At 47.1% G+C, this 24,131-nt stretch overlaps 1 protein-coding gene across 1 annotated transcript in view; it reads right to left on the bottom strand.

Moving 5' to 3' along the window:
• Window positions 1–5,348: 5,348 nt before the first annotated feature.
• Window positions 5,349–24,131, bottom strand: part of TULP4 (TUB like protein 4) — a 210,022-nt gene continuing 191,239 nt past the window's right edge. The window contains 8 exon segments of the mRNA XM_045544642.1: window positions 5,349–7,599; window positions 9,303–10,730; window positions 10,732–11,487; window positions 11,489–11,805; window positions 14,686–14,829; window positions 17,723–17,816; window positions 19,301–19,445; window positions 22,285–22,429. Of these exon segments, the coding sequence (XP_045400598.1) occupies window positions 7,483–7,599; window positions 9,303–10,730; window positions 10,732–11,487; window positions 11,489–11,805; window positions 14,686–14,829; window positions 17,723–17,816; window positions 19,301–19,445; window positions 22,285–22,429 (3,146 nt within the window). The 3' untranslated portion in view covers window positions 5,349–7,482.

Below are 24,131 nucleotides of genomic sequence, written 5' to 3'. Positions count from 1 at the left end.
CCTGCATGGAATGGGAACGGTGTCGGGAATGGCCATTTTTCCCTACTTTGGAGAAGAGCGGAGGGAGGAAACACCGGGTTCCCTCCACACCTTGAGGGCTGACTATGGTGGGAAGTGGCTGGTGAGAGGAAGACCTGGTTAGCAGTGAGCTGTGGACTGCGTGTGGCCAGCCTGCCACCGCCTTCCCCCCAGTCTTTCTGGAGGGGGAGAGCGCTCTGCTGTGGCTGGTTGTGCACCAAAACTGCAGCATGATCGTTGGGCTCAGAAGGGCCCGGCGTGGAGCGAGATCTGAATGGCAGATGGGACGCCTGAATGTCTGACGACACCAACCTGGAAGGCAGGGACAGGTCACAGGGCAAAGAGAAAAACGCTTTGCAAGGTGTCTGGACACTGTCCTTCCTGAGTGTGGCTGAAGTTTAATCAATTCCTCTGACTTATTTCTTCTGAAGAAATAAGTAAACTTATAATAACTAAATAAGTAAAACTCAGTAATTTCTCTTTTATAGTCCTGTAATTTCCCAAAGAGCTTTCACCTTGCCTCAACGGTAAGGTTCAAAGAAAAGGTCTTGAAATTTCATGGACAGTTCCCATCCCCACTCAAGAGCAGCACTGAGAGAAGAGGCCTGAATGTCCTCTGCAGCAGTGGTCCCAACCTTTTTGGAGCCAGGCAAGACAAGTTTTCCAGGGCCTGGAGGTGGGGGAGGTGGAGCTCAGGTGGTGATGGGAGCGATGGGGAGCGGCTGTAAACACAGATGAAGCTTCACTGCTCTCTGCCCACCTTCTGCTGTGTCCCTAACAGGGCACTGACCGGTACCAGTCCGTGGCTGGCCCAGGGGTTGAGGACGCAGCTCTATAGCACAAGGAACACACTCCCTGCAGAGGGAAGCCACGTGGGAAGGAGACCCAGAAAGAGGAGAGCAGAAGGGATGCAGCAGAACCACTTCCCACGCCTAACGCCCAGGTCCTGCTGGGGCCCTGTTCCACGCATGCACTGTCTTTCTTTGAAGCTATCATTTTTTTTCTTTTTTCAGACAGGGTCTCCTTCTGTCACCCTGGGTACAGCGCAGTGGTATCAGCCTAGCTCACAGCAACCTCAAACTCCTGGGCTCAAGCCATCCTCCTGCCTCAGCCTCCCTGAGTAGCTGGGACTACAGGCACACGCCACCATGCCCCCTAATTTTTCTATATATATATTTTTTTTTTTTTTGTAGAGACAGGATCTATGCCACTGAGGTGCAAGCCACCATGCCCAGCCTGGAGCTGTCATTCTAACAGGAACTGTAAGTAGATTCAAGAAATTAGCCTGCTGTGGATGGCTTCATGTTCTTTACTGCCTCGAGCAGCTCTGAGATGTGTGGGGAAATCAGCCCACACAGACCTGCTCCTCGGTGATGCCTGCTGAGTAATGCAGCCTGTAAGCCAAATATCACTCTTCAAAATTCAGTGCCAAGTACTCAAATCTCCTTTAGAGAGTGGATGAGCTCACCTGACGAGGGCACGGGCGGCCCGTCTGTAATATCTCTTCCACAGAAGATAGCTAAGTGTAAGGAGCTCACAGCTCATTACAGGCAAATCATTACTAAACACTAGAGCGAGAAGCCCGGGAATGAACTAGGTCTATTCATTAATGTAACCCAGAAATCTCAAGTTCTATTTCAGGATTGTTTTTTGTCTATAGAATCCAGCAATCATTTTAACTTCTCAGTGCTCCAATTTTCTTCTGAAAGAAAGGGTGGCAAAGTATCTACTTCATAATGGAATTAGGAGACTTAGCTGTGGTTAGTGTCTCTGCACCCTTGGAAAATTGCAATGTGATCTCCATGAGGTGGTCATTTCTCTTCTATACTGAGTTTTTGGGGCAAGGGCAGAAGAGTTAAATTGATTCCCTATTCTTTAAACAAACCGAAAAGGGTAGTTCTGTAAGTGTGCACACATACCACACTGCTCACAGGTAGACCTCCCATGCCCCCCTTCCCACCTCCCATGGTCATAGGGAACTGCAGGGGAGAGGGAGGAGGCTCACTGAGTACTCATCAGTAACAACAATTAACACTTATATTAGCACTTATAGTTGAATTGTTGAAGACCTGGTTTTAAGTTTCCTACAAAGAAGATGTTATATTTAGCACCTCTGATCTGATAGGAGCTATACAGATGCATTCTTAAGTCTTTTTTTAAAAAGACAAGAAAAAAACAAAAACAAACTCAAATCAACTCATTAAAAAGCCCAATCTCTTGACCTCTCAAAATGGGTAACATGAATGACCAGGAACTCAGGGGGCCAAGTCACTGCAGGCAGTTACCCGGGGACCTGAGAAGCAACTGGAGGGTCAGTAGGTCACGCCAAAAGAGTGAGGCGATTTCTTCTCAAAGGACTCAAGACCCACACCTGAATTTTGCACACGATTGTTTTGATCTGTAAAATTTTATTAAGCAATAGCTGGACAACTCTTACAACTTCAAATCATCAAGAAAAAAATAAGATTAATCCATCTCAATAATAAAGACAGAAAATAATTTGGACAAACCACATTTTGAATGCAAACCTTAATGGCCTTCTAGAAGCCTCCTGCACAATCTAATACAAAAAATACATAAGAGAGGCAAGTAAGGGTGAGCTTATTAAAATGCAATTGGGAATCTCAACAGATCTTGCTTGGAAAGTAAAACAAAGCAGGATGCTGAATTAAAAACATTAGAGGAACTGAACTGCACAAAGCAGTACACACCATTCCCCAGGTATGGACAAGAACATGCTGGTGGTCTTGTTTGGTCTGGGACCTATGCACCTGCATTGCCCACTTACAGTTAAAATAAAAAAAAAAGGAAACACAAAATACCAGTAGTAATAAACTCGGAAATTATGTCCAAATTTACAGTACCAAAATAATGCATTTATAAAAAATGCAAAAACAATACCCCTTTGGTAAATAATACAGTGCCTTTTCAGTCAAATGCATAACCCATGCTTTTCTACAACATGAAAAAAATTTTATCTACAATAAATGAGATCTTAGGGCCCTACCCCTCCCCTTAAAAAAAGAACTGTAAACAGAAAATGTAGATACAAGTAAAGGTACAAGAAAATTGCACAAAGCCAAAGAAAATGAAAACAAAATAAGCCACAACCCTTCATATTTTATCAGCCGGAGATAAGGAAATCCACACATGTGAAGAGCTTTGAGTTGTGTGCCATTACAAACATCCCAGGAACTCAAATGACAGTTTTGACACATTTTGTCTCAACTAACTTTGTTCACAACCATTGACTTGGCCAAGTGATACATGGCCCACACAGGGACACATGGGTTCCTTTCTCATAGCTGCTGGGTGAAAACTTTGTTTCCAGAAACCCTTTGAACGTGAAGATAGTATAATGCGGCAAAGCACACTCAATAATTCAAGTCAGCCTAGATATATTTTCCTTTGTTCTTTTTTGAATCCACTTTCTGGTTTTGGGGGCAGGTGGTGACTTATTTTAGGGCTGTTCTCAAGGACATCCCTTAAGCAGGGCTCACTCATACAGACGCTCCTGTCCTACCGGGAATCAGTGCTTTGGTGCGACTCTATGAGGACAAATGTGATTCCAAATGCATTTAGAGGTGAACTTTCTAGAGATATTATTTTAAATGCACTGGTTTATATTCAGTAGATAGCTCATTAACACAGGAAAAGAAATATTTGTCTACACAAAGGCAATGTTGTGAAACATACTCTCCACATTTGCAAAGGGGAATGATGAAGCTGTTCCATTCTGAGCTCTGAGGCTGTTAGAGCTGGAAGAGAGTTTACAAGATTGTCCAGGCTGTTCCTTTCATCCTACGGACAAAGAGAGGCCTGGCCAGCCCCAGGGACTTGCCCAAGGTCACCCTCCAGCTTTGTGGCGGAGCAGGCTTGACTTCGGGGTCTCCTAACTTTCTGCTGTGATTACGGGATGAACACGGCATGTTTTCCAAGCCCTCGCAGGACAGCGGACGTGGGAGCAATGGTGACAGACGGAAACACGACCTGTGTAAGTCCTCTGACCTACACGGCACTGGAGCTTGGAGAGCGTCCTGCTTCTTTGGCCCAGTTTTTCTCGGCATGGACATTCAATGGGGATACTGCACACTAACACGTGCCTTTGGTTTGATGAGGTTAGAGATAAATTCAAAACCGGTTTTTATGCTTGTTAATATACCACTTCCCTCAAAAATTCATGGATTCTTTTTGTAGTTGGCTTTTTACTGGAATAGTATTTTTAAATTTAGGGATTCAGTGAGGTATCTTGATATTTATAAATTGCTACTCATGAACATGAAGTGCTTAGAATTCTGCTTAAAGTACTAACTTTAACCAACAGAGACTGAAAGGAAGCAATTTTTTAAATAAGTAAAACTACCACCATTAACTTAAAAGACACCATATTCCAACTGCACAGCTGTCAGGTACATCACATCATACAGTCTGATGCGGTGTGGGAGTAACTCCTCCTTGGGGCCCTGGGAGCAAAGCGACACAGGCGGCTGCTGTGTACTCACGTGTCTGCAACACAGCAGAGGCAGGAAACCCGTGTGTCCGTGTGGGGAAATGTCTTGGGAGTAAGCTTAGAATTTAGAAAGTTAATTAATTGCTACAAATATCCACTTTTTCTTCTTACATGTATTTGTGGTTTTCATTCCAAGACTTCTCCCTAGGCCAGGCGCAGTGGCTCACGCCTGTAATCCTAGCACTCTGGGAGGCCGAGGCGGGTGGATCGCTCGAGGTCAGGAGTTCGAGACCAGCCTGAGCGAGACCCTGTCTCTACTAAAAATAGAAATAAATTATCTGGACAGCTAAAAATATATATAGAAAAAATTAGCCGGGCATGGTGGTGCATGCCTGTAGTCCCAGCTACTCGGGAGGCTGAGGCAGGAGGATTGCTTAAGCCCAGGAGTTTGAGGTTGCTGTGAGCTAGGCTGACGCCACGGCACTCACTCTAGCCCGGGCAACAAAGTGAGACTCTGTCTCAAAAAAAAAAAAGACTTCTCCCTACATCTGCTCTTATTAAGAAAAGTTCTAAAACATAACCTTTGTGGTCTTTATATCTATATAACCAATCAGAATTTAAAAAGTAAAGCTTATTACTCGCTCCTTCCTTTGCGACTCTCATTCTAATGGGTCTCCCTTCCTCATTTCAGATCAACCTTTATTTTTAACTAGAAATAAAATTTTCAAATGAAGGGAAAATATTATTTTAGGGTATGTTATCTCAAAGAAATATTCTTCATGTTTAATCAATATTACAAAATATAAAAAAGAATTATTTTTGAACAAATAGGATTTTTTTCCCAATTAGAAAAAGTTACAAATCGTCCAGCAAAAAATCCTTCTATCATATCCTCTTTATTTCTTGCAGCAAAATATACTGCTACCAAGTAAGTCATTACAAAGATACCATTTTTCTAAATAAATAATAAAATGGGCATAACTCACCAATACATAGTAACAAAATAATTCCTAAGAACACTATGAAAAGCAAGATAAATAATTATCTCATAGACAATAAAACAGGAGAATTGCATTTAAATTATTTTAGAAATAGGCTGTAACTATTATTGCACAACTAATAATAAGCACTGACACACCGTATCAAGCAACAGAAACTCACATAAAAGAACTAGAAAATTCTGAATACACTGCTAAATTCTTTCTGGAAGAATGTGCCCACCAAAAAACCAGGCCCAATACTTCTAAATACAAAATGAGAAACTCAAGTGTTAGCTGGGAGATGTCTGTCACCATATTTAAAAACCTGGTTGATATTTCTTTGGGGTTCAGAGAGAATGGTAAGTAACGTCACCTTGCTCTGGGAAAGAAATGGCCCAGTTTCTTTTCTAATTTTTAAACCAAAACAGGGAATTAACAAAACTTTTAAATTTGAAAATACTTTTTTGTGGTATTTTCCACTTGTCTGTTTTCAAATAAAATCCAAATTCAGGACCCAAAACCAGGAGATAATTCCTTTGGCCCTGCCCTAAACACCACCACAAGTATGAATACCTGAAACATCCACTGGTCTTGTCGTCAGGGCTGGAATATTGCCCAGTGTTGGGAGGCGGGAACGAGATGCTAGGTAGACTTTTCTTTTTGCAATTAAAGTGTGGTCCACCAATTACCTGAAGTTAACACTTCAGGTAAAGTTAACACAGGTAACTTTAACACTTCAGGTAAAGTTAACACAGGTAACTTTAACATTTTCTCAGTGGTTTCTCTCCTCAGTAAACAGTCTGTATGGTTAATAAACAACCTTTTTTTTCCCCTTAGAGAAGATCATGAAACTTTTGTCAAAGATTTGACCATACCCTATCTTTTAATACCCTGGCAAATACTTAAAAATCTTTTGGTTACATTTCTAATCTGGTAGAAATCACTTCTAGTCAATTGAATTTTAATGTAGCCAAGACGAGGCAAGGAGTGGCTTCAGATCAAGTCTTGTCCATACTTTCAAAAAGAGAAAGTGTAAAACAGTGATATCTAATGGGAAAGATGTTTACAGCGACATGCTCCAGGTTAAAATATAAAAGGGGCAGAGAGACAGAGGCCGCGTCTCGGCTTGGGACTCACCACCGCACTATCTGAGGAAGATCTTTGCGTTTTAGTCTCCGCTTCTCTCAAAGTCAATCACACTGAATGGTCTCCACTGATCTGCGGAACTTGGACATACGATGAAACCAGTGGAGTCTGTCAACGTAAACCCCCTCAGAAGACGAGCGTAGCCCTTGTACTACTGTGTCCCAAAGTGAGTCGCCCAGCCGTCCTCGGTGTGTGAGCCTGTCCCTCTGTGCTGCTCCCTCCTCACTCATCATCCCTTCCCCAATGTCACCAATGAGCAAATCGTGTTTATACCTAGCGACAGCACCCCTGAAAGAGCCTACTCCTATTAGTGAAACACAGTGCATTTGCCCAAATACCCTTTGTTAAGCAAGTTACTTTCCGGGGAATAACACAGTATATGTGAATACACTGCTGTCCCTCCCCTTCCCCAAGAGAACCAAGTGATATCAGGATTTTTGGTTGTGTTTTTAGAATTTTTTTGTTTTCACCCTAGTGGTGATGGAGGAGTGATAAAGGCTAGGTGTCACGCGCGCCCTGTCTGAAAGCACAGCAGGCTGTAAGGCAGTCTGTCTCCTTCTGAAGGGCCCTTGCCTCGGTCACTGACAGAAGCAAACACAGAACGTTACCACGGCCACGCTACATCTCCCGAAGAACACCAGGTGCCCTGCAACCTTTGCTTCCAAATGCCGCTCTACCGAATAAGGAAAGAAAGACAACCAAGGTTAATAAAGCCCAAATAAAGACGACGGAAGGTCAGTGCCCTCTCCTTGAGCGTGACAGGCCTTTCCAGCTTCGCTGTTGTCTTCTGGTCCCCCAGCTCGCAGGCCCGTGCGGCCGCTCTGGCGTCTCCAGCCAGACCTCTGCGAAAAGCCCCTCGGCCTCTCCGTCCTCCCCAGGCCGGTCTCTTCACTTGAGCCGCTGCGTCACGTTGGCCAGGGCAACCGCGAAGGCCTGCACGGCCGAGAAGGGGGCCTGGAAGTCTAGGATGTAGGCGTTGCCGTCAATCCGTCCAAACTGCATCACCTGGCAGAGGGCGGGGAAGCAAAGGCATTAGGGAGGGCGAGCGGGAGAGGCGGGGGCGAGGCCGGGGAGATGGGGAGGGGGGGCGAGGCGGGGAGAGACGGGGGGGGGGAGGTTGAGGCGGGGGAGACGCGGGGTGAGGCGGGGGGCGAGACGGGGGGGTCGAGGCGAGGGAGACACAGGCCTGCACGCCCTGACGGGAGCAGACAGCACAGCCCCAGAGACGCTTCTGCCCACAGAAGTGACTGAATCTCACCCAATTCCTGGTCTAGCCACAAGCTCGTGGGAAATCAGGGGACAAGGAACACATGAAACAATGCGACAGGGCGACTGAGCGAGATGCAGAATGTGGGGAACTCTACAGGTCAGATGAATGGTTTCTGCACCGAAGAAACAGGAGAAAGAAGAGAAGACAGCAGCATCTATAGGCCAGAGCAGACTCTGGAAGGGAAGCATCAACTGTCACCGCCACAGCGTCACCGCCTCACAGAGGCACTCCCGGGCTGCCTTCCTCCATGATTTGCTGCCTCACCACTTCCTGGGACCACTCCCTGTGGGGTCATCGTGCTGTCACATCCTCTCACCCGGGCTGCACTTACCTATTTCTGCCCCCACCGCCTGTGTGTGCCCCCATGATGGCAGGGCTTTCTCCGTCTCCCCGGCTGCCCAATTCCAGCACTAGAACAGGGGTAGACGTTTGTAGGACTGGTAGTAAATATTTTAGGGTTTGTGGGTCATATGGTCTTTGCCACGATAACTCTACTCTGCTGCTGTTGAATGAAAGCAGTGGTGGACGATACTAAGCAAATGGGTATGTCTGTGTTCCAATAAAACTTTATTTACGAAAAGAGGCAGCAGGCCAGGCTGGTCCTTGGGCCAGTGTGCCAATCCCTGGCTTGGAGGATTACTAGGTACACAGCACACGGCAGGTACTTGATAAATATCTGCTGAGTGAATTAACAAAAATGTGGATTCAGACATGAGAGGTGAAAGGAACCTGCAGGATGGTGAAGAAGGGACTAGAGCAGGACTAGAGCAGCCATCCTAGGCCGGAGCAGGAGAGGCAGCAAATACATGGAGATTTACGTTCCCTCAGGGACTTGGGGAGTGACTTAAATACACAGAGAAATAAGCAAACAAAAATCAGGCCGTAGACTCGGGAAAAATCTACACAAAAAAGGATATATAACAAAGCACAATCCACGGCTCAGCTGTGGCTCCTGTTTACCGGCATGAGGCAGCCAGTGACCACGGAGTCACCTGGGCAGGGCGGGAGGGCAGGCCATAGGGTGCACGTGGTGGGGGGGGCAGGGTGAGGAGAACTGGCCCTCACAGTCCCCAGGAAGAAGTCACTCTATGACGCCCAAAGCAGAAAAGTCAATGAACAGTGTGTAAGCATGCTCTTTACGAACAGGATGGCAAATACCAGAAAAAAAGAGTTTGGACACCCCAGCCTCTGGGGGGGTCAGACGGGACAGCCAGTTTTCCTGCTAGGTCTGGTGGAACCATGACTTTAAATACTCAGGAGGGACATTACTTGGATTGAGAATAAGTACAGGCTAGCAGTGGCTACACTGAAAATCATAACCCCAACTGGCCCCGCCTAAGAGATATCAGTTGTTTTCCACATTTCCCATTTGGCCTTTTGAAAAATGCTCCTTGAAGGTCAGGGCACTGCCAGCCTCACCAGCCCCTGCGGGTCTTACCTGCCTCCCCTCCAACTCGATCTGGAAGTTCTTGGCTGACTCCTGGGTCACGCGCCCTCCAAAGTCCAGCTGGTACACCTGGGTGGCCTCGTTCCACAGGGGCTGCTTATTGGCCATGACGTACACGAAGCCCTGGCTGCCCAGCCGCCCGTCCTCCTTCTCGCTGGCGCGCCGGCACCGGGACTCCTCCAGCTCGCTGGCGGCCCGGGGTGTCCTCTTGTTCTTCCAGCCCTTCTTGCTGCCCTGGCTCTGGTTCATCAGCTCGTCCCCGCTGATGAACAGCTCCGGCTCGCTCTCGGAGCTGTCCTGGAACTCGTTTGTCTTATTCAACTTCTTTGACTTCAGCTGGTCTTTCTGACTTTTCACTTTCTTCTTCTCTCTCCCCAGGCGGGGGCTAGAGATAAGGGAATTAAAGTCACTCAAAGTCCTAGCCTCCTTCTTCACTTTGCCCTCAGTGATGGCCTGCATGTTTCCTTCCTCTGCCCGGCTGTCTAGGCGCTTCCGGTTCTTTTTTCCAAATTTTTCTGTCCTCTGAGGGACGGGGCTTTCTGTCAGGGAGAGGACTTCCTGGAAGTTGTCGGTGGTCTCTACCATCACTTCTGTGCCCATGTGGCTTTGGAGATCTGGGGGTGGCGGGGACACGAGGGGCTTCTCTACCACCAAGTGTGGCTTGGGGGAGACAGTGCTCTGGGGGTTCTGAACAGGCGGGCAAGCGCTGTAGGAACTCCACGGGTGCAAGGCGACAGGTGGCAGCTGTAAACTGGAGCACGTGCTGCTTCCCGGGTACATGGGGGGCAAGGTGCAGTAGGAGAGGCTGGGTGGGTACACTGGCTGGAGGACGACAGCAGGTTCCTGTTGTGCAAACTGTGTTGGGGACAGGGCGTCTTTGGGAGAGCAGGGAACCTGCGCTCCGGGCAGAGGGGGGTTGTTATAGCTTCCTGGATACGGCACTCCCATCCCATAGCCTGTTTGGAAAGTGGCAGTGGGGCTGGCGGGAGACTTGGGGGAGACAAAGGGCACTCGGGACACGTCCAGGTGCTGGCCCGGACCTAGCATCAGAGGAGACAGTTTTAAGGGGTTGGGCACTACAGTCTGTGCTGTCCTTTCCTGAGGAACCCAAATGTCTTCACCCAGCCCGGGGTCCCACTGGTAAGGGGGTGGCCGTTTCATGGTGACAGCAGCTTCAGGCAGTGGGGGGTGCCTCGGGGGCTTCTCAAGCTGACAGTGCTGGGCCAAGGCCTCGTCCTCTGTGAAGGCCGAGTTGACATAGTCGGTGCGGTCGCGGGAGCTGTCGGGGGGGCTCAGGAGGCTGTAGGAGGACTGGGAGGCCAGGGGGGAGGCGCTGATGGCGTGCGCCAGGGCAGCGCTGGGCTGCGAGCCCGGCCCTGTGCTGCTGCACTGGCTGCAGGTGTACAGGGCGGGCGGGGGGCCGAGCCGGGAGCTGCGCCGCCGCCCCCACAGGCCCGCCCTTGGGCTTGGCGGGGGGCTGCAGGGGGGGTCGCGGGCTGTCGGCCAGCTGGGCCATCTTGAGCGCAGCCTCTCGGTTGTTCCTCCGCAGGGTGGCGTGGATAAGGCTGCTGTCGGGTCGCTGGACAGCGGCCCGCCCCTGGGCCAGCTGGCTGGCAATTTCAGGATATGGGGGTGGGTCCCCCGTGGGGATGGAGTAGCGAGGGATGGTCAGGCGGTTCAGGGTGGCACTGGTGCAGGGCTGAGGGATCTTCTTCTCGGTGGCTGTGAGCCTCAAGGTGGCTGAGCTGCCCGGGCCAGGGAGAGTGTAGGTGTTCTGGGAACACAGCATCCTGGTGCGAGGCCGGCACACCTCCTCCACGTTGCCGCTGCTGTCAAAGGTGGTGATCCTCTCGTAGCCCAGAGGGGTCTGGTAATGCGCTGACGTGGGGTAGAGGGAGAAGTCGCTCTTCTTCAAGCACACGTCCACCGGAGGCTGCGGTGGCGGCAGAGGGGGTGGGGGCGCCGCTGTGGTGGGGGCAGCAGGGATGGTTCCTGGGTATGGGGGTGGAGGGTTTATCTTTGTCACCTGGACCTCCTGGGGGGCACTAAAGACCACGGCATCCCCTTCAGCTGCCAGCTGTGGCGCTGGCCTCAGGGTCTTGGCTGACTTTGGCAGGTGCTCATGGTCGCGGTCTCCATGGCTCACCGTGGGCATCTGCACGGGCCCCTGTGGCGGGTGGCGGCAGGGACAGGTGAGGGGGGTTTGGAACGATGCGGCCCATTTCCACGCCTCCAAAAATCACCTGACCAGGACTGCAGTACCGGCTGGAGACTGGGTACTGGGTGGCACTGTCACCTGCATGCTCTGCTGCCCCCACGGCTGTCGTCTGGTTGGTCAGGACGTCCAGCTGCACGTTTTGATTGGCCAGTAGGGACTGCACCAGCCCTATGCTCTGCGTGGGGGACATGGCCTGAGCGGAGCTGTGGATCGGTGCGATGGGGATGTTCACGGTGCAAGGCGGGTTGCTCTCGGGGATACCAGATGCTCCAGTCACTGGAAGGAAATTAGAAAAAGGAACTGCTTGCAAGACACTGCCATGAATTGGGTGAGGATAAGCGATATCTGGTCTCATCCAGTCCTTTTACATACAAAATGCAACTGCCAGAGATTGAGATGTGTCTGCTTGGGGAAAGGAGGACGGTCACACAAGGTAGGTAGGTTCTGCAGGGCAGCCTGCTGGCTGCTGTTGCTGACCAAGGGAGCTGTCAGAGCTTTTCAGTGAACTTCCTTTTGAACCTTCTGAAATTGGCACCATGTGCCTCAATGGCACCATCATGAATAATTGTTTAAAGAAGCCTGTTACTGATGATATTCATAAAACACCCATCCTTTTATGCAAGAGGGCAACAGTGCAGCGTGACACTGCCCTGCGGACTCATGACGCCTGGGCTTCTGAGAAGGCTCATCTGTGACTGTGAGCTGGTTAGTGTGAGAAGTGTCATACAACAGATGTGTATTTGAAATGTGTATATAAATTAAGTTTCTGTAAATAGAATCATGTAAAATGTAGTAGAGAAACCAATGAGAAAAATCTTCTACCAAATCTGCCTGTCAGGTGAAAGATCATTTCCTAATTCATCTGCTTTTTAGCATTTCAAACAGTATGTAAGGTAGAGCCACATGGAACAGAACCCTGTGACACATCCTGTCTGTACGCGGTGGGAGGTTAACAGCATGCGTCCGAACAGTGAGCTGCAGATAGGTGCTCAGAGCCACTGCCCGCACTGCCCGATGTTAGGTGCCCACTGAGCACTCTGGCACTGTGGCTCCCTACTCAGAGAAAACCGCCACCAATCCAGAAGCCTGAAGCATGGTGCTAAGTACTAGGTGGCAACTAGGATGTGGTCAGGAAATATGATTTAATGGGCTAATTGTAAAGGCTGGCTGGCCTTTCACCAAAGGAACTACAGAAGGAAGCCAGCTATTAGCTTATCAAAAGTTCAGCCTGCCCTTGATGCCTGTAATAGACTTTCCCTCCCTTCCCTGGAGTCCTCTAGCAAGATAAAACTATACTCCGGCTGCACAAATCTGGGTCCTGTTTTGTCTCCTGTATTTCCTCTGTTCAGATCCTCTGCCAGATGTTCTTTCATCTGTATGGAATATTGACGGCAGGTATTTTCCCCTTTAAAGGAGAAGAGACTCTGTTGTGTCACCGTCATGAAATCTAAGCCCTCCTTCTCACTGGGAACCACAGACAATAACAGCAGCAGCAATAGCTGAACAGTAGAGAGAGCTGTACTAGTTGCATTTTGAGTGAACAGGGAGGGCATTAAGGGGAAAGTATAAAAGTTCTAAAGATTCTGAATCCAAGATTCTGAAATAACAGGGGATGCACTATAAAGCGTAGGTGTAAGGCTTCACCAAACTGTGGGTACTCATGTGGCTGCACAACCTTGCCCATCCAGACTGCATTAGTCTAGAACACTTGCTCCCCCTGTGCAGGAAAGGCAGACCGCCAGAGAACTAGTATGGCTGCTGCTGGAAAGGACAGTAATCATCTTTAATCACCTTTCAGGTAAAAAACCTGGGCTGGGGCCAGGTGCGGTGGCTCATGCCTGTAATCCCAGCACTCTGGGAGGCAGAGGCGGGCAGATCATTTGAACTCAGGAGTTCGAGACCAGCCTGAGCAAAAGCGAGATCCCCCTTCTCTACTAAAAATAGAAATTATACGGACAGCTAAAAATATATAGAGAAAAATTAGCTGGGCATGGTGGCACATGCCTGTAGTCCCAGCTACTCGGGAGGCTGAGGCAGGAGGACTGTTTGAGCCCAGGAGTTTGAGGTTGCTGTGAGCTAGGCTGACACCACGGCACTCTAGCCCAGGCAACAGAGTGACAGTCTGTCTCAAAACAAACAAACAAACAAACAAACAAACAAAAAAAAAAAAAAAACAAAACCTGGGCTGAAGGAAGGTAAACACCTCCCTTAAGATCAAAACGGAAGTGAGGAGCAGAGCCAGAGTTGGAATGTGTGTCCCTCCATGTCCCATAACTGGAACCAGAGTCCCTCAGGTCGTGGACATCTGGCTCTGGGAGAAGTCATGGCCCATGTCAGGGCTCTTCTGGCTCAGAAACAAGGTACTCTCAGAGGAGTCTCTATATGTGTAAAATTTCAGGTAGACGTTTACTTAGGCAAATGATTTTCAAGTACCCTCCAGTAACTGAGAATGGTTATATGCAACTAATTGGCAGACTAATTAGAAATCATTCTAATTTATTAATCAAAGTAGCACCATTTAAGAACTCCTCCCACTGGAAAACACTTAAATTAACATAAGATGATACAGATATAGATATTTATGATTTGTAAACTGGAACTTAAAAGACGTGTACTAGATTTTACCTTTAACTCAGGCCAGGGCTGTATGCACTGAGACATCACTACACAGTGGAAGAGAGGTGTTTAAACGTAAGGGCTTTGTGTCCTGGAGCCGGGGCAGGTGTGAGCACACTGGAGTGAGGTCCTCTCTAAGCAGGGACTGACAAGATGAAGGCTGGCCTGGATCTATGAGACTGGGTTTTAGTTCCCATTTTATTTTGTGCCAATTGGTATTGCGAACTTATCTTTATCTGGGCACATGACTAAGAGGGTTACTGAGAAGATACAATGTGATGTTAGAAGTGCTCTATGAGCATAAGGCATCACTGTCACTTTAACCATCCACACCCTGGTAGCTTCTCTCCTCCCCAAATTGGTGCCAATCTGTGACCTTACTCCTGTGACATGCCACAGCATCCAGCAGCCTCATTGAGGCAGGTGTGAATTTTCCAAACCCAGGTAGCAGTCTGTGCTCCTCAACCACTTCCCACTCTTCCCGCTTTGCACAACCCATAAGAAGGGTTGTGACAGACAAGTTCATGCGTGCAAACACACCTGGTAAATCATCTTCATCTTCACTGAAAACATTTGGGTTGAAGACAGGTAAATTAATATAGTCCATGGAAATCTTCCGAACTTCTGGGAGATAAATGGTCATCTGCCGCGGCTGGAGATGCAGGAGGCTGGTTTTATAGATTACTGGTGGGGAGGAGGAAGGGCACAGTTAATAGAGACACACTGAGGAGAGCCAAAGTGTCAGGAGAGTCCCAGGAAGACAAAGAGGGCTGCGGTTTTGCTGCCGCGGAGTCTGAAAGGAGCTCCCCTCTCCCGGCGCTCACCGTGGCTGCCCCAGCCATGGTTCTGGATTCAGTAACTGCAAATTCTTGGTTTAGCTCGGCCACTTTGCCAATGGTTTATCTATAAAACTACGAATTTTGAATGTTAAAAACATATCTTAGACTTAAATTCTTTCTTTAGAATGAGCTAGGGTATGAAAAATATATTTTTTAAAAATCTCACTTGCAATCAGAAGGATACTTTGGAGGAAACAGTTGTGATCACCAGAGTGCCGTGCTGAGGGGAACCTCGGGCAGTCAGAAGCTGTCTGAAAGCTCCTGCGAGGTGATGGTGACATGGCATCTAGGAGGAACAGGACGCCGCCCTTGTTCAGGGCTGGATTCCTGTTTCACAGACTTTCAGTTTCAATTTAATGATCAGGATAGAGATTTATAGGGAATTTCCACATAGTTTTTTTAAACTCTGAGATTTAATTTGATTAACAGGGACATTTAGGAGAAAGCCTAGGTTGCAACTAAATATTTGGAGGAGAGAAAAAAAAAAAATGAATCTGAATTGAAGTTTCGTGTAGGTTAAAATCAGGATAAAATTGCCCTGTCAACGTTCCTTGGTGTTTAATACTCTCTGCTGTGACACAGGCAGGCACAGAGGCTCTTTATCATGCTTTGTTAGGGCGAGCCGGTTTCCATCCCCACAGCCGTCCCTCCAACGGCCTCAGGGCTGACTGGCCAGCGTCACGGCGGCGCCCTGGCCACGTCTGTTGCAGGGTCTCTGTAGGACGGCGCGGACTGGTGGGGGCTAAGACGACTTTTCCTGCCCAACAACAGCGGGAAAGGCCTTACTCGTTTGCTGTCTCTGGCCCACAATAGGGAATACAAATTCTGGTTTAAACACTGACTAAGAATGTTGCATTAATGTGCTACTCTTTGTCATTCGGATTGACAAAGGGCAATAAAACAAAACATCGGGGGTGGGGGGTGGGAAACAGTATCAGTTGCCCCAAGAGAAGCAAGTTAGGTGGCTGGTGCTGAGGATGAGAGAGGTTTTATTGTATACCCCACTGAATCTTTTAAATTTTGAATCTGTTATGTATTATTAAAATTAAGAAATGTCAAAAATTAAAAATAAAAAAATGTCATGGCCCAGGTTCTAACTGAAGGAAACAACTTATCCAACATGGGAAACAGCACTCACTTTTTAAGTCCACTAGAATGTCATACGTTGTTTTTTTGAAAAGATTTAAAGGGGTACCATATTTAACATACCTTCTAGAATTCAAGAGTTAATTTCCTTTTTCTAACATAATCAAGTGGAAAATTCTTTTAGCTTGACAACAGTAACTTCAGGGACCAAAATGCTCTTTTCGAAAAGGTCATTGACTAGGACAATGATTCTGCTGCCGTCACAGAGAAAACTCCTGTCTTAGGCACTCGACTTGCTCACGCTGGGGGAGGGTGGACCTCACAGGCCCTCTCATTTTAAGACCTACTCAATATCCAAGAAATAGGGTAGAATGAAATGATCCATTACGTAAATTCTTACTTCCATTCCCTTTTTCAACATTTACTGTATGCAGATAGCTAAGCTCTTAGCTTACTGATGTGGGATAATCATGATATTCAAATAGTAGTTACAAAAATCTACCATATCCATCAACAGGGCACTGATAAATAAATGAACAACAGGCTTTTGTGGTCATCAGAGAGTTTCCAGGTTTTGGAATATAAGACGTTTTTCTGCATTATGTATGTACAGGGACAGATTATTGTTATTAATATTTCCTAAGTCAGTTTTATGTTTTACTTTTATTCCTTTTTCTTTGAGGTAAGAAACCTCTAAGTTAAAAATCCAAATGCAGCACTACTGAATAAATCTCTGAGATGCATACATAACAAGAGGTCTTTTAAACATCTGATTTGCAAGAATAATTTATTATAAAAGACCTATGTATGAAACAACTCATACAGGGAGATTCAGAATTTTTCAAAAGCCATTTTTAGCAGGTTCCACAGAGCCCATTTGATATGGAGGGCCACAGCCCCACCTGGCTGGGCCGGCCTCGCAGAGAGACACGTCCAGTGTGAACATCAGGCAGCCAAGGAAGATGGGCTGGGTAGCAAGGCTCCTCAACCCACACAGGGCCTGCCCTGCAGAAGGGGGCTGCTTTGAAAAGGATCTGCAATTCCCATTCTTCGTGGTCTCTGAGGTGAACATGACAAGGTATTACTAGTCGTTTGCGGGGAGGACAGATCAGAATGCAAATTCTGTGTTCTAGCCCAGTTTTGTACTTCTCCTTTCATTCAGTCTTCCTCTGTGTCTCAGCTTGTCTTGGGCAGGGTATTTAGTACTAAGAAATAAAACTTATAAACATTTACCACTAAGAACTGTACCAAGAGCCCACTTCTCAGAGTCTTTGATGTCTTCGTCTCCTCTTTCTCCAGAAGGAGTTTCTTTTGACTTGAGAACCTAAACATTGGTACCAAAATCTGCCCACAGTAAAAGGCCTAGAAGTCAAAATATCTAGAAATCTGAGCTTTGACAGAGATTTTGGATATTTCTGTTACTTCTATATTTCTATTGTTTTTATAAGTCAGGGCTTATATCAAAAAATGAAAATGCCACTGGCAAAAAACCAATTTGAGTGATAATTCTACTAGAGTCAAGGATTGGAGGTAAAATACATGGTAATCTTTTGCTGTCTTAGAAATTCATCTACTTTTAGCTGCTGAGGGGTGAAACTGGACTTTTTCATCTGTCCCAACTGGGAATGTGCAAGAACAGGACGAGGCCTTACCTGCACCGAGGTTGGTTGGCAGGAAGGCAGCCAAGCCCACAATCTTAAATTTAGTTCCCCAGATGTTAGACGTGACCTGAGCAAGATAGTTGTGCTGTGGGGGGAAAAAGAGAAAAATGAAGAATCACAATCTATTGCCATATTTTCTACTGGTCACTTAGTAGGAAGGGTAACATTTACTGCTTAAAAAGCTACAAGTGTGTGCACAGCCAGAAATACCCATTCCCAACCTCGTTCTACTATTTCTAAGATCAAAGATAACTAAAACACGTGGGCACCGAGTTTCTAATGGTGGTGAACTGAGCTGGGTGTGAGGGGTGGCTGTGTCCCAGCATGTCCACATGTATAGTTTAAAGAAGCCACCTGGCCGGGCGCGGTTGCTCACGCCTGTAATCCTAGCACTCTGGGAGGCCGAGGCGGGTGGATTGCTGGAGGTCAGGAGTTCGAGACCAGCCTGAGCAAGAGTGAGACCCAGTCTCTACTAAAAATAGAAAGAAATGATCTGGCCAACTAAAAATATATATAGAAAAAAATTAGCTGGGCATGGTGGCGCATGCCTGTAGTCCCAGCTACTCGGGAGGCTGAGGCAGGAGGATCACTTAAGCCCAGGAGTTTGAGGTTGCTGTGAGCTAGGCTGACACCACGGCACTCACTCCAACCGGGCAACAGAGCGAGACTCTATCTCAAAAAAAAAAAAAAAAAAAGCAGCCACCGAAGTGATTTGGACACATTTTTCTTCCCGCCTCCTGTCCCCCAGTCACTGGACTAGAGAGGGTACCGAAATCTGAATCCATTTTTATCCTTGATATTTCTCCTGGACATCAGTTGCACTGATACCACTGTGTCCTGAAACTACCCAATTACCTGTTTTCTCACTCAATTAAATTTTTAAAAATGTAAAATGTTATTTTTATACCTGAGGAGAGAGTGTCAGTGTGCGTGTGCGTGCACATGTGTGTGCAAGGGCAGAAATAAAGACGGACAATATACAGCCCCCAAGGAACTTATAACCTAAAGGAGATAAAACTTATTATGATTTGTACACCAAGTAGTCACTGAGGAGTGTGAGGAGGGAGCTGTACACCAGGCGTGTTGGCACACGTAGCCGAGCCAGGGCAGGGAGCCTTCTCTGTGGAGGAGGCGCTGGAGTTGGGTGTGGAAGCATGGGGACAGAAACAAGGGGAGCAGATGGAGAGGGTGACCTGTGCAGAGGCAGGTGTGGCTGGAGCACCTGGAGGGGAGTGAGGGGTGTCAAGAGGTCAGGAGGGAAAGGTGGGTAGGGCCGGATGGTGGGGGCCTGTGGCCAGGGGTTCTCCCCCACAGACACTGCAGGACCAGAACTGGCTTGAGGGGGCACAGGTACAGTGTGGACACCTCTCCCCAGAGCTCCACTTGAGGACAATTCCTGCAGCAGCAGGGGCAGCCTGAGGGGGGTGTGGACAGAGCCCAGGGGGCCTGTGTGCAGTGGGGGTGGTGGACAGGGCAGCCCAGCTGGGGAGGAAGGTGGCCCCGAGTGTTCAGCCACCATCAGGCCCCCACTGAGGAGGGCAGAGTGCTGTGGCAGCTGTGTGCTCCTACCTGAGTGATGTCCTCAAAAGGAAACTCTCTCCGTGTCAGGCTGGGTGAGCCGATGGAGGGCTTGCGCATGGGCAGCCGAGGAGACCGGGAGATCTCCGGGGCGGCCCGGGGCAGCTTGGGAGACTTGCGGGCCTCAATGCTGATTCTGTGGAGACAAGGCCAGGAGGGGTCAGGCGCCTGTGGCGGGAGAGTTGGGAGAGGCGAGGTGCGGCCTCTCCTCTTCCCTTTCTGGATCGTGAGCCCAGACATGGGGTTCTCGGTGGCCAAGGACCCTAATTCAACAAAGTTCTTGCCCTGCTTTTGCTTTAAGAACATGAGGACAGAATGACAGCTGTATGTTAAATAACATATATTTAAAAATGTACTGAGACAAGATCAAGTGAGTCATTTGAAAGAATCCCAGAGAATTAACTGTCTTTTACTTTCTACTGACTTATGGTACATTTGGAAATGTCTACATTTCTTCTGCCAGGGTTTGTACAAGCAGTCCTCAGGAAAATGGCAGCTGGGAAGAGTCATTTCTCACCTTATGGCCATGATTTTTAAAATTTCTTCTATGACAACTTGGATTTCAACAGATTTATCTATTTATCTAGCATTTCATCACCTGCAACATCGAAATCAAATGAGTGAATCTGAAGTTTTCTGAATGCCTTTTGATCCCACATTATATCTCTGTTCCTAAGTCCCTTTATTTATGACATAGAGACATACGTGTTCAATGCCAGTCTACTGCAAAGAGAGTGTTATAAAAATGAATATGGTGGCTGGGAGTGGTGGCTCAGGCCTATAATCCCAGCACTCTGAAGGCCAAGGCAGGAGAATTGCTTGAGGCCAGGATTTAGAGGCTGCAATGAGCTGTGATTATGCCACTGCACTCCAGCCTGGGGGACAGAACAAGATGCTATTTCTAAATTTAAAAAAAAAATGCAGTAAGGTTTATAAAATTCTATGAAAAAAATGCATTAAGCTCACTATGCTGCTTGTGCTGGATAAGAAACTTTGGGCTCCTGAGGAACGGGAGGATGGAGGTTTGAGCTGACTGAAGCCATGAGCCGGGACAATTAACCTGGCTGCGGCATGGAGGGTTCCAAGTGGGGAGAGAGATGAGGGTGAGAACCATCCACAGGCAGATAGTGACCTTAAACCGACAGTTACAGGTGAAGGATTCAGTTGCGTGTATTAAATGTCCTCTCTGCTTAAGTAATGGAAAAGTCAAAACTTTCTGTACTTCCGTGGAAGTAACAGAAGTTCATATTTTTATGTGCAATTTTGACAAGCTTCAGAATAAAGATGAAAAAATCAGATTGCTGAAGCAACTGGGTATCGATACAGAAACAAATGAACATTTATCCCTAATCTACAGCACACACGAAAGTTAGCCTGAGGTGTAAGTATGAGCACTAAAGCTGCCGGGAGGGACTGAAGAACGTCTTCACAGCCTCGGGGTAGACAAAGATTTCCTAACAAGACACAAAAAGCAGTAACCCTAAAAGAAGAATTTCACATACTGGACTATATGGCAATACATATATCTGACAAAGGACTCAAATCTAGAAGACATAAAGAGCTCTTACAACTCAGTAAGAGAAAACAACCCTATAAAATGGGCAAAAGACTTTGAATAGACACTTCACAAAAGATAATCAAATGGCCAATAAACATACAAAAAGCTGCTAAGTATCACCAGTTACTGGAGATATTTGAATTAAACTATAACGAGATATCATTACACACCCACTAGAATGGGTAAAATTATTGTTTCTAAATGACAATACAGGTGTAGGTGAGAACGGAAGCAGCTGGAACTCTCACGGGAATTTACGTGGCTACAGCCACCTTAGGGTACTGCTTGGCAGTTTCTAATGAAGTTCAGCATACATCTAACCCATGACCCTGCCACACCCTTTGTAACTGTATACCCAAAAGAAATGAGTGCATAACAAAAAGACTCATGTAAGAATATTTACAATGGATTTATTCATAATAGTTCCAAACTGGAAACTACCAAATATCCATTGATTTGTAAACAAAATAAAGGAACTGCAGTATATTACAATGGAGTACCACAGAACAATAAAGAAAATTAAACTGCTGATACATGCAACAACATGAATGAATCTCAAAATCACCATTTTAAGCAAAAAAAAAAAAAAAGCCAGATATAAAGAGTACATATTGTTTGACTCCATTTACACGAAGTTTAAGAACAAGTAAAACTAACCTATGGTGACAGAAGTCAGAAGAGTGACTACTTACAGGGGGCGGGTATGGGATGGAAGGGGCACGATGGCATGGTTTACCTTGAACTGAGTGGGGACACACTGGAACACCAACTGCACAACAGCCTAGGAGCTTAAGATGTGGGCATGTGTGTATCTACATGTAATTTATACCTTAATTTTGCACAGCATCGTAGACTTAATGCTAGAAGAGATCTTAGTGAAGATGTGCCCAGCCATTCACTCCCTCAGATAAGGGCGGGGGAAGGTGTGTTCTCACCCACCACACTGCTGACCCTTCCATCTACTCTTAGCTTTCTGTCTTCAGGACAAATCTTTAGGATCCAATTTTTTTTTTAAGTATACTATTAGTTTCCCAATTATAGCATTATAGGCATTTTATGTGGCATTCTCTTCAACACATAGTATCCCACTGTAAAAGCTTTTTTTTCCTTTTCTCAAACTGGAAGAAAAAACAAGCAAGCCAGGGAGCCAGGGCCACCCCATGCTACCCATAATAACTGGTGACCCTAGAGAAGTTCTGAGGGTTTAGCAAACTTCCTACTGGGTGTCTTTTTCCATCCCAAAGGAAAAAAAAAAGCACACACAAAGAAAAAGATTCCAAGCAGAATCTTCCAGAAGAAGGATGTTGCTCTTGCTGTACTCTTCTGGCACCTGTTTCCTTGGGATTCTGTTGTAGGCACAAACACAGACATGTCCAGAGGTACCAAAAAGGGCAAATGCCCCGAAGACTGAGATTACCTTGGGAGTTTGGGTGATTTGCTAGCTCTGGAGATTTTGGGAGATTTCTTGGCAGCCCAGTCGTCACTCAGCTCGATGTCACTGGAATCTGAGCAGTTGCAGCTGTCGATCACAGTGGAAATCAAGCTATTCCCATAGATTTCATCTGGTAAAACACCAACCAGCAAATTTAAGGGAAGTGATATCAATTAGCCACTAATGATGATCATTACTATAAACTAAAGGATAGACTGAATCTATAGGCCATCATTTTAAATCTAGAGGTTGAAACAGAAAGAAGTTAAATCAAGAGATTGAAACAGAAAGAGGCTTGTCTTTTGCTTTTACATTTTTATGCTGTTATATTTTCTACACAGAAGTAGGCAATTACTTTTACCAGTGTCAAAATGGGCATGGGATTTTAATGCCTCTAGGAACATACAAAATAGCCGGACACTGTCTGCCAAAAGCTGAAACCAAAATGGCTGCGCTGCCATGCCTGAGGACACACAGGTGTCCACCTGGGTCTGTGAGGGCTTTCAGGTACCCCCAGAACCCAGATTGAGTGAGGGGCTTGCTGACTCCCCGACTAATCTGCTTCTGACCTGGGAAGGCCCTTGTAGGTACCAGGCCCACTTGGACTAGAGTCCTGACAAAGCTAGGTCCATCCCAAAGCCTCCCAGAAGTTTATATCTGGAATGTCAGACAGGCCCCTGGAATTGCCACGAGGTTGGCCGTGGGGGGCTGGCTGTTCCAGCGGTGGAGCTGCCTGCCTGCTTGCTTGCTTGGAGCAACGGCTGAAGAAAGACCTGTGCGGCAGGAAGTTTCACTTGTGGCTTTGGGTTCCTCTGAGGGTACCCCATTCTGGAAGTCATGCACGATAGCTTTGCCAACTGGCCATGCAGCAGCAGATCCGAGGCCCCAGGGCAGCTCAGATGACGTACAGACAGCGGGGCAGTCACCAAACCGCAGAGCTCATTCTCCTGGAAGTTTCTTCTCCCCTGTTGCTCCCCCCACCTCACTATCACATCCCTTCACGACCCAAGCCCCCACTGCCCCTGGCTCCAGGTCTGCCCTCAATGTGAATATCTCATTCTTCAAAATTACTTTGTTTTTCCAACTAAAACCTCATTCCCTCAAGACTCCAAGGAGCCTTACCAGGTAATAAAAAACTGCATCATTCAATCACAATGAAATAATTTACAGCATTGGAGTGATTTTACTGTTCAAAAGGGCTGCTGACATTTTAAAGGATTAATGTACCAATCCAGACCAATCTCTAAGTGTCTGAGCATGTGGAGGTGACATCTGTGAACAGGGGCTTCTCTGAGGCAGAACAGCTGGGCGTGCTGCTTGAGAAGAAGGCTGTGCCCACTGTGTCACCCCCCGCACTACTTACTGCATCAGAAGGCATGATTCACGGACCCAGCAAGTTGTAGTGCTATTCGTTTGAGTTTGATCAAATAAAAAGGCTTAATTCACGTGCCCCAAGCAATGCTTTGCCTTATTTAATTTAGGAGTCACTAGATCAAAGGAAGCTTAGCCATGATTCAAACACACATGTAAGCCTGCAGAATGCTCCCGTGTGTGCGTGACCTGACCCGAGAAAATCCAGTGAGGCATTGCCCACTCAGCTCCCAACCTACTTGTCAATGCCAGGATCCCTCAAGTGCCATGTCCCAGACCAGTTGGCTTTCCCCCTTAGTCATAATACTGTTTTATGGTCTGTTTCTCCAACTAAACTCCACAAGGGAAGGAAAGCTGTCTGTCCTGCCTTCTGCTGTAACACTGGGGACGTGATAAATGCTTTCTGAAAGAATACATGAGGATTTAAGGGGTGGCATGAGAAAAAGAAGGGTGCTCTCTGA

Source organism: Lemur catta, chromosome 2 (assembly GCF_020740605.2).
Source record: "Lemur catta isolate mLemCat1 chromosome 2, mLemCat1.pri, whole genome shotgun sequence".
NCBI classification, from domain to species: domain Eukaryota; kingdom Metazoa; phylum Chordata; class Mammalia; order Primates; family Lemuridae; genus Lemur; species Lemur catta.
Note: the sequence above shows the minus strand (reverse complement) of the source record. Positions and strands in the feature narration are given on the sequence as shown.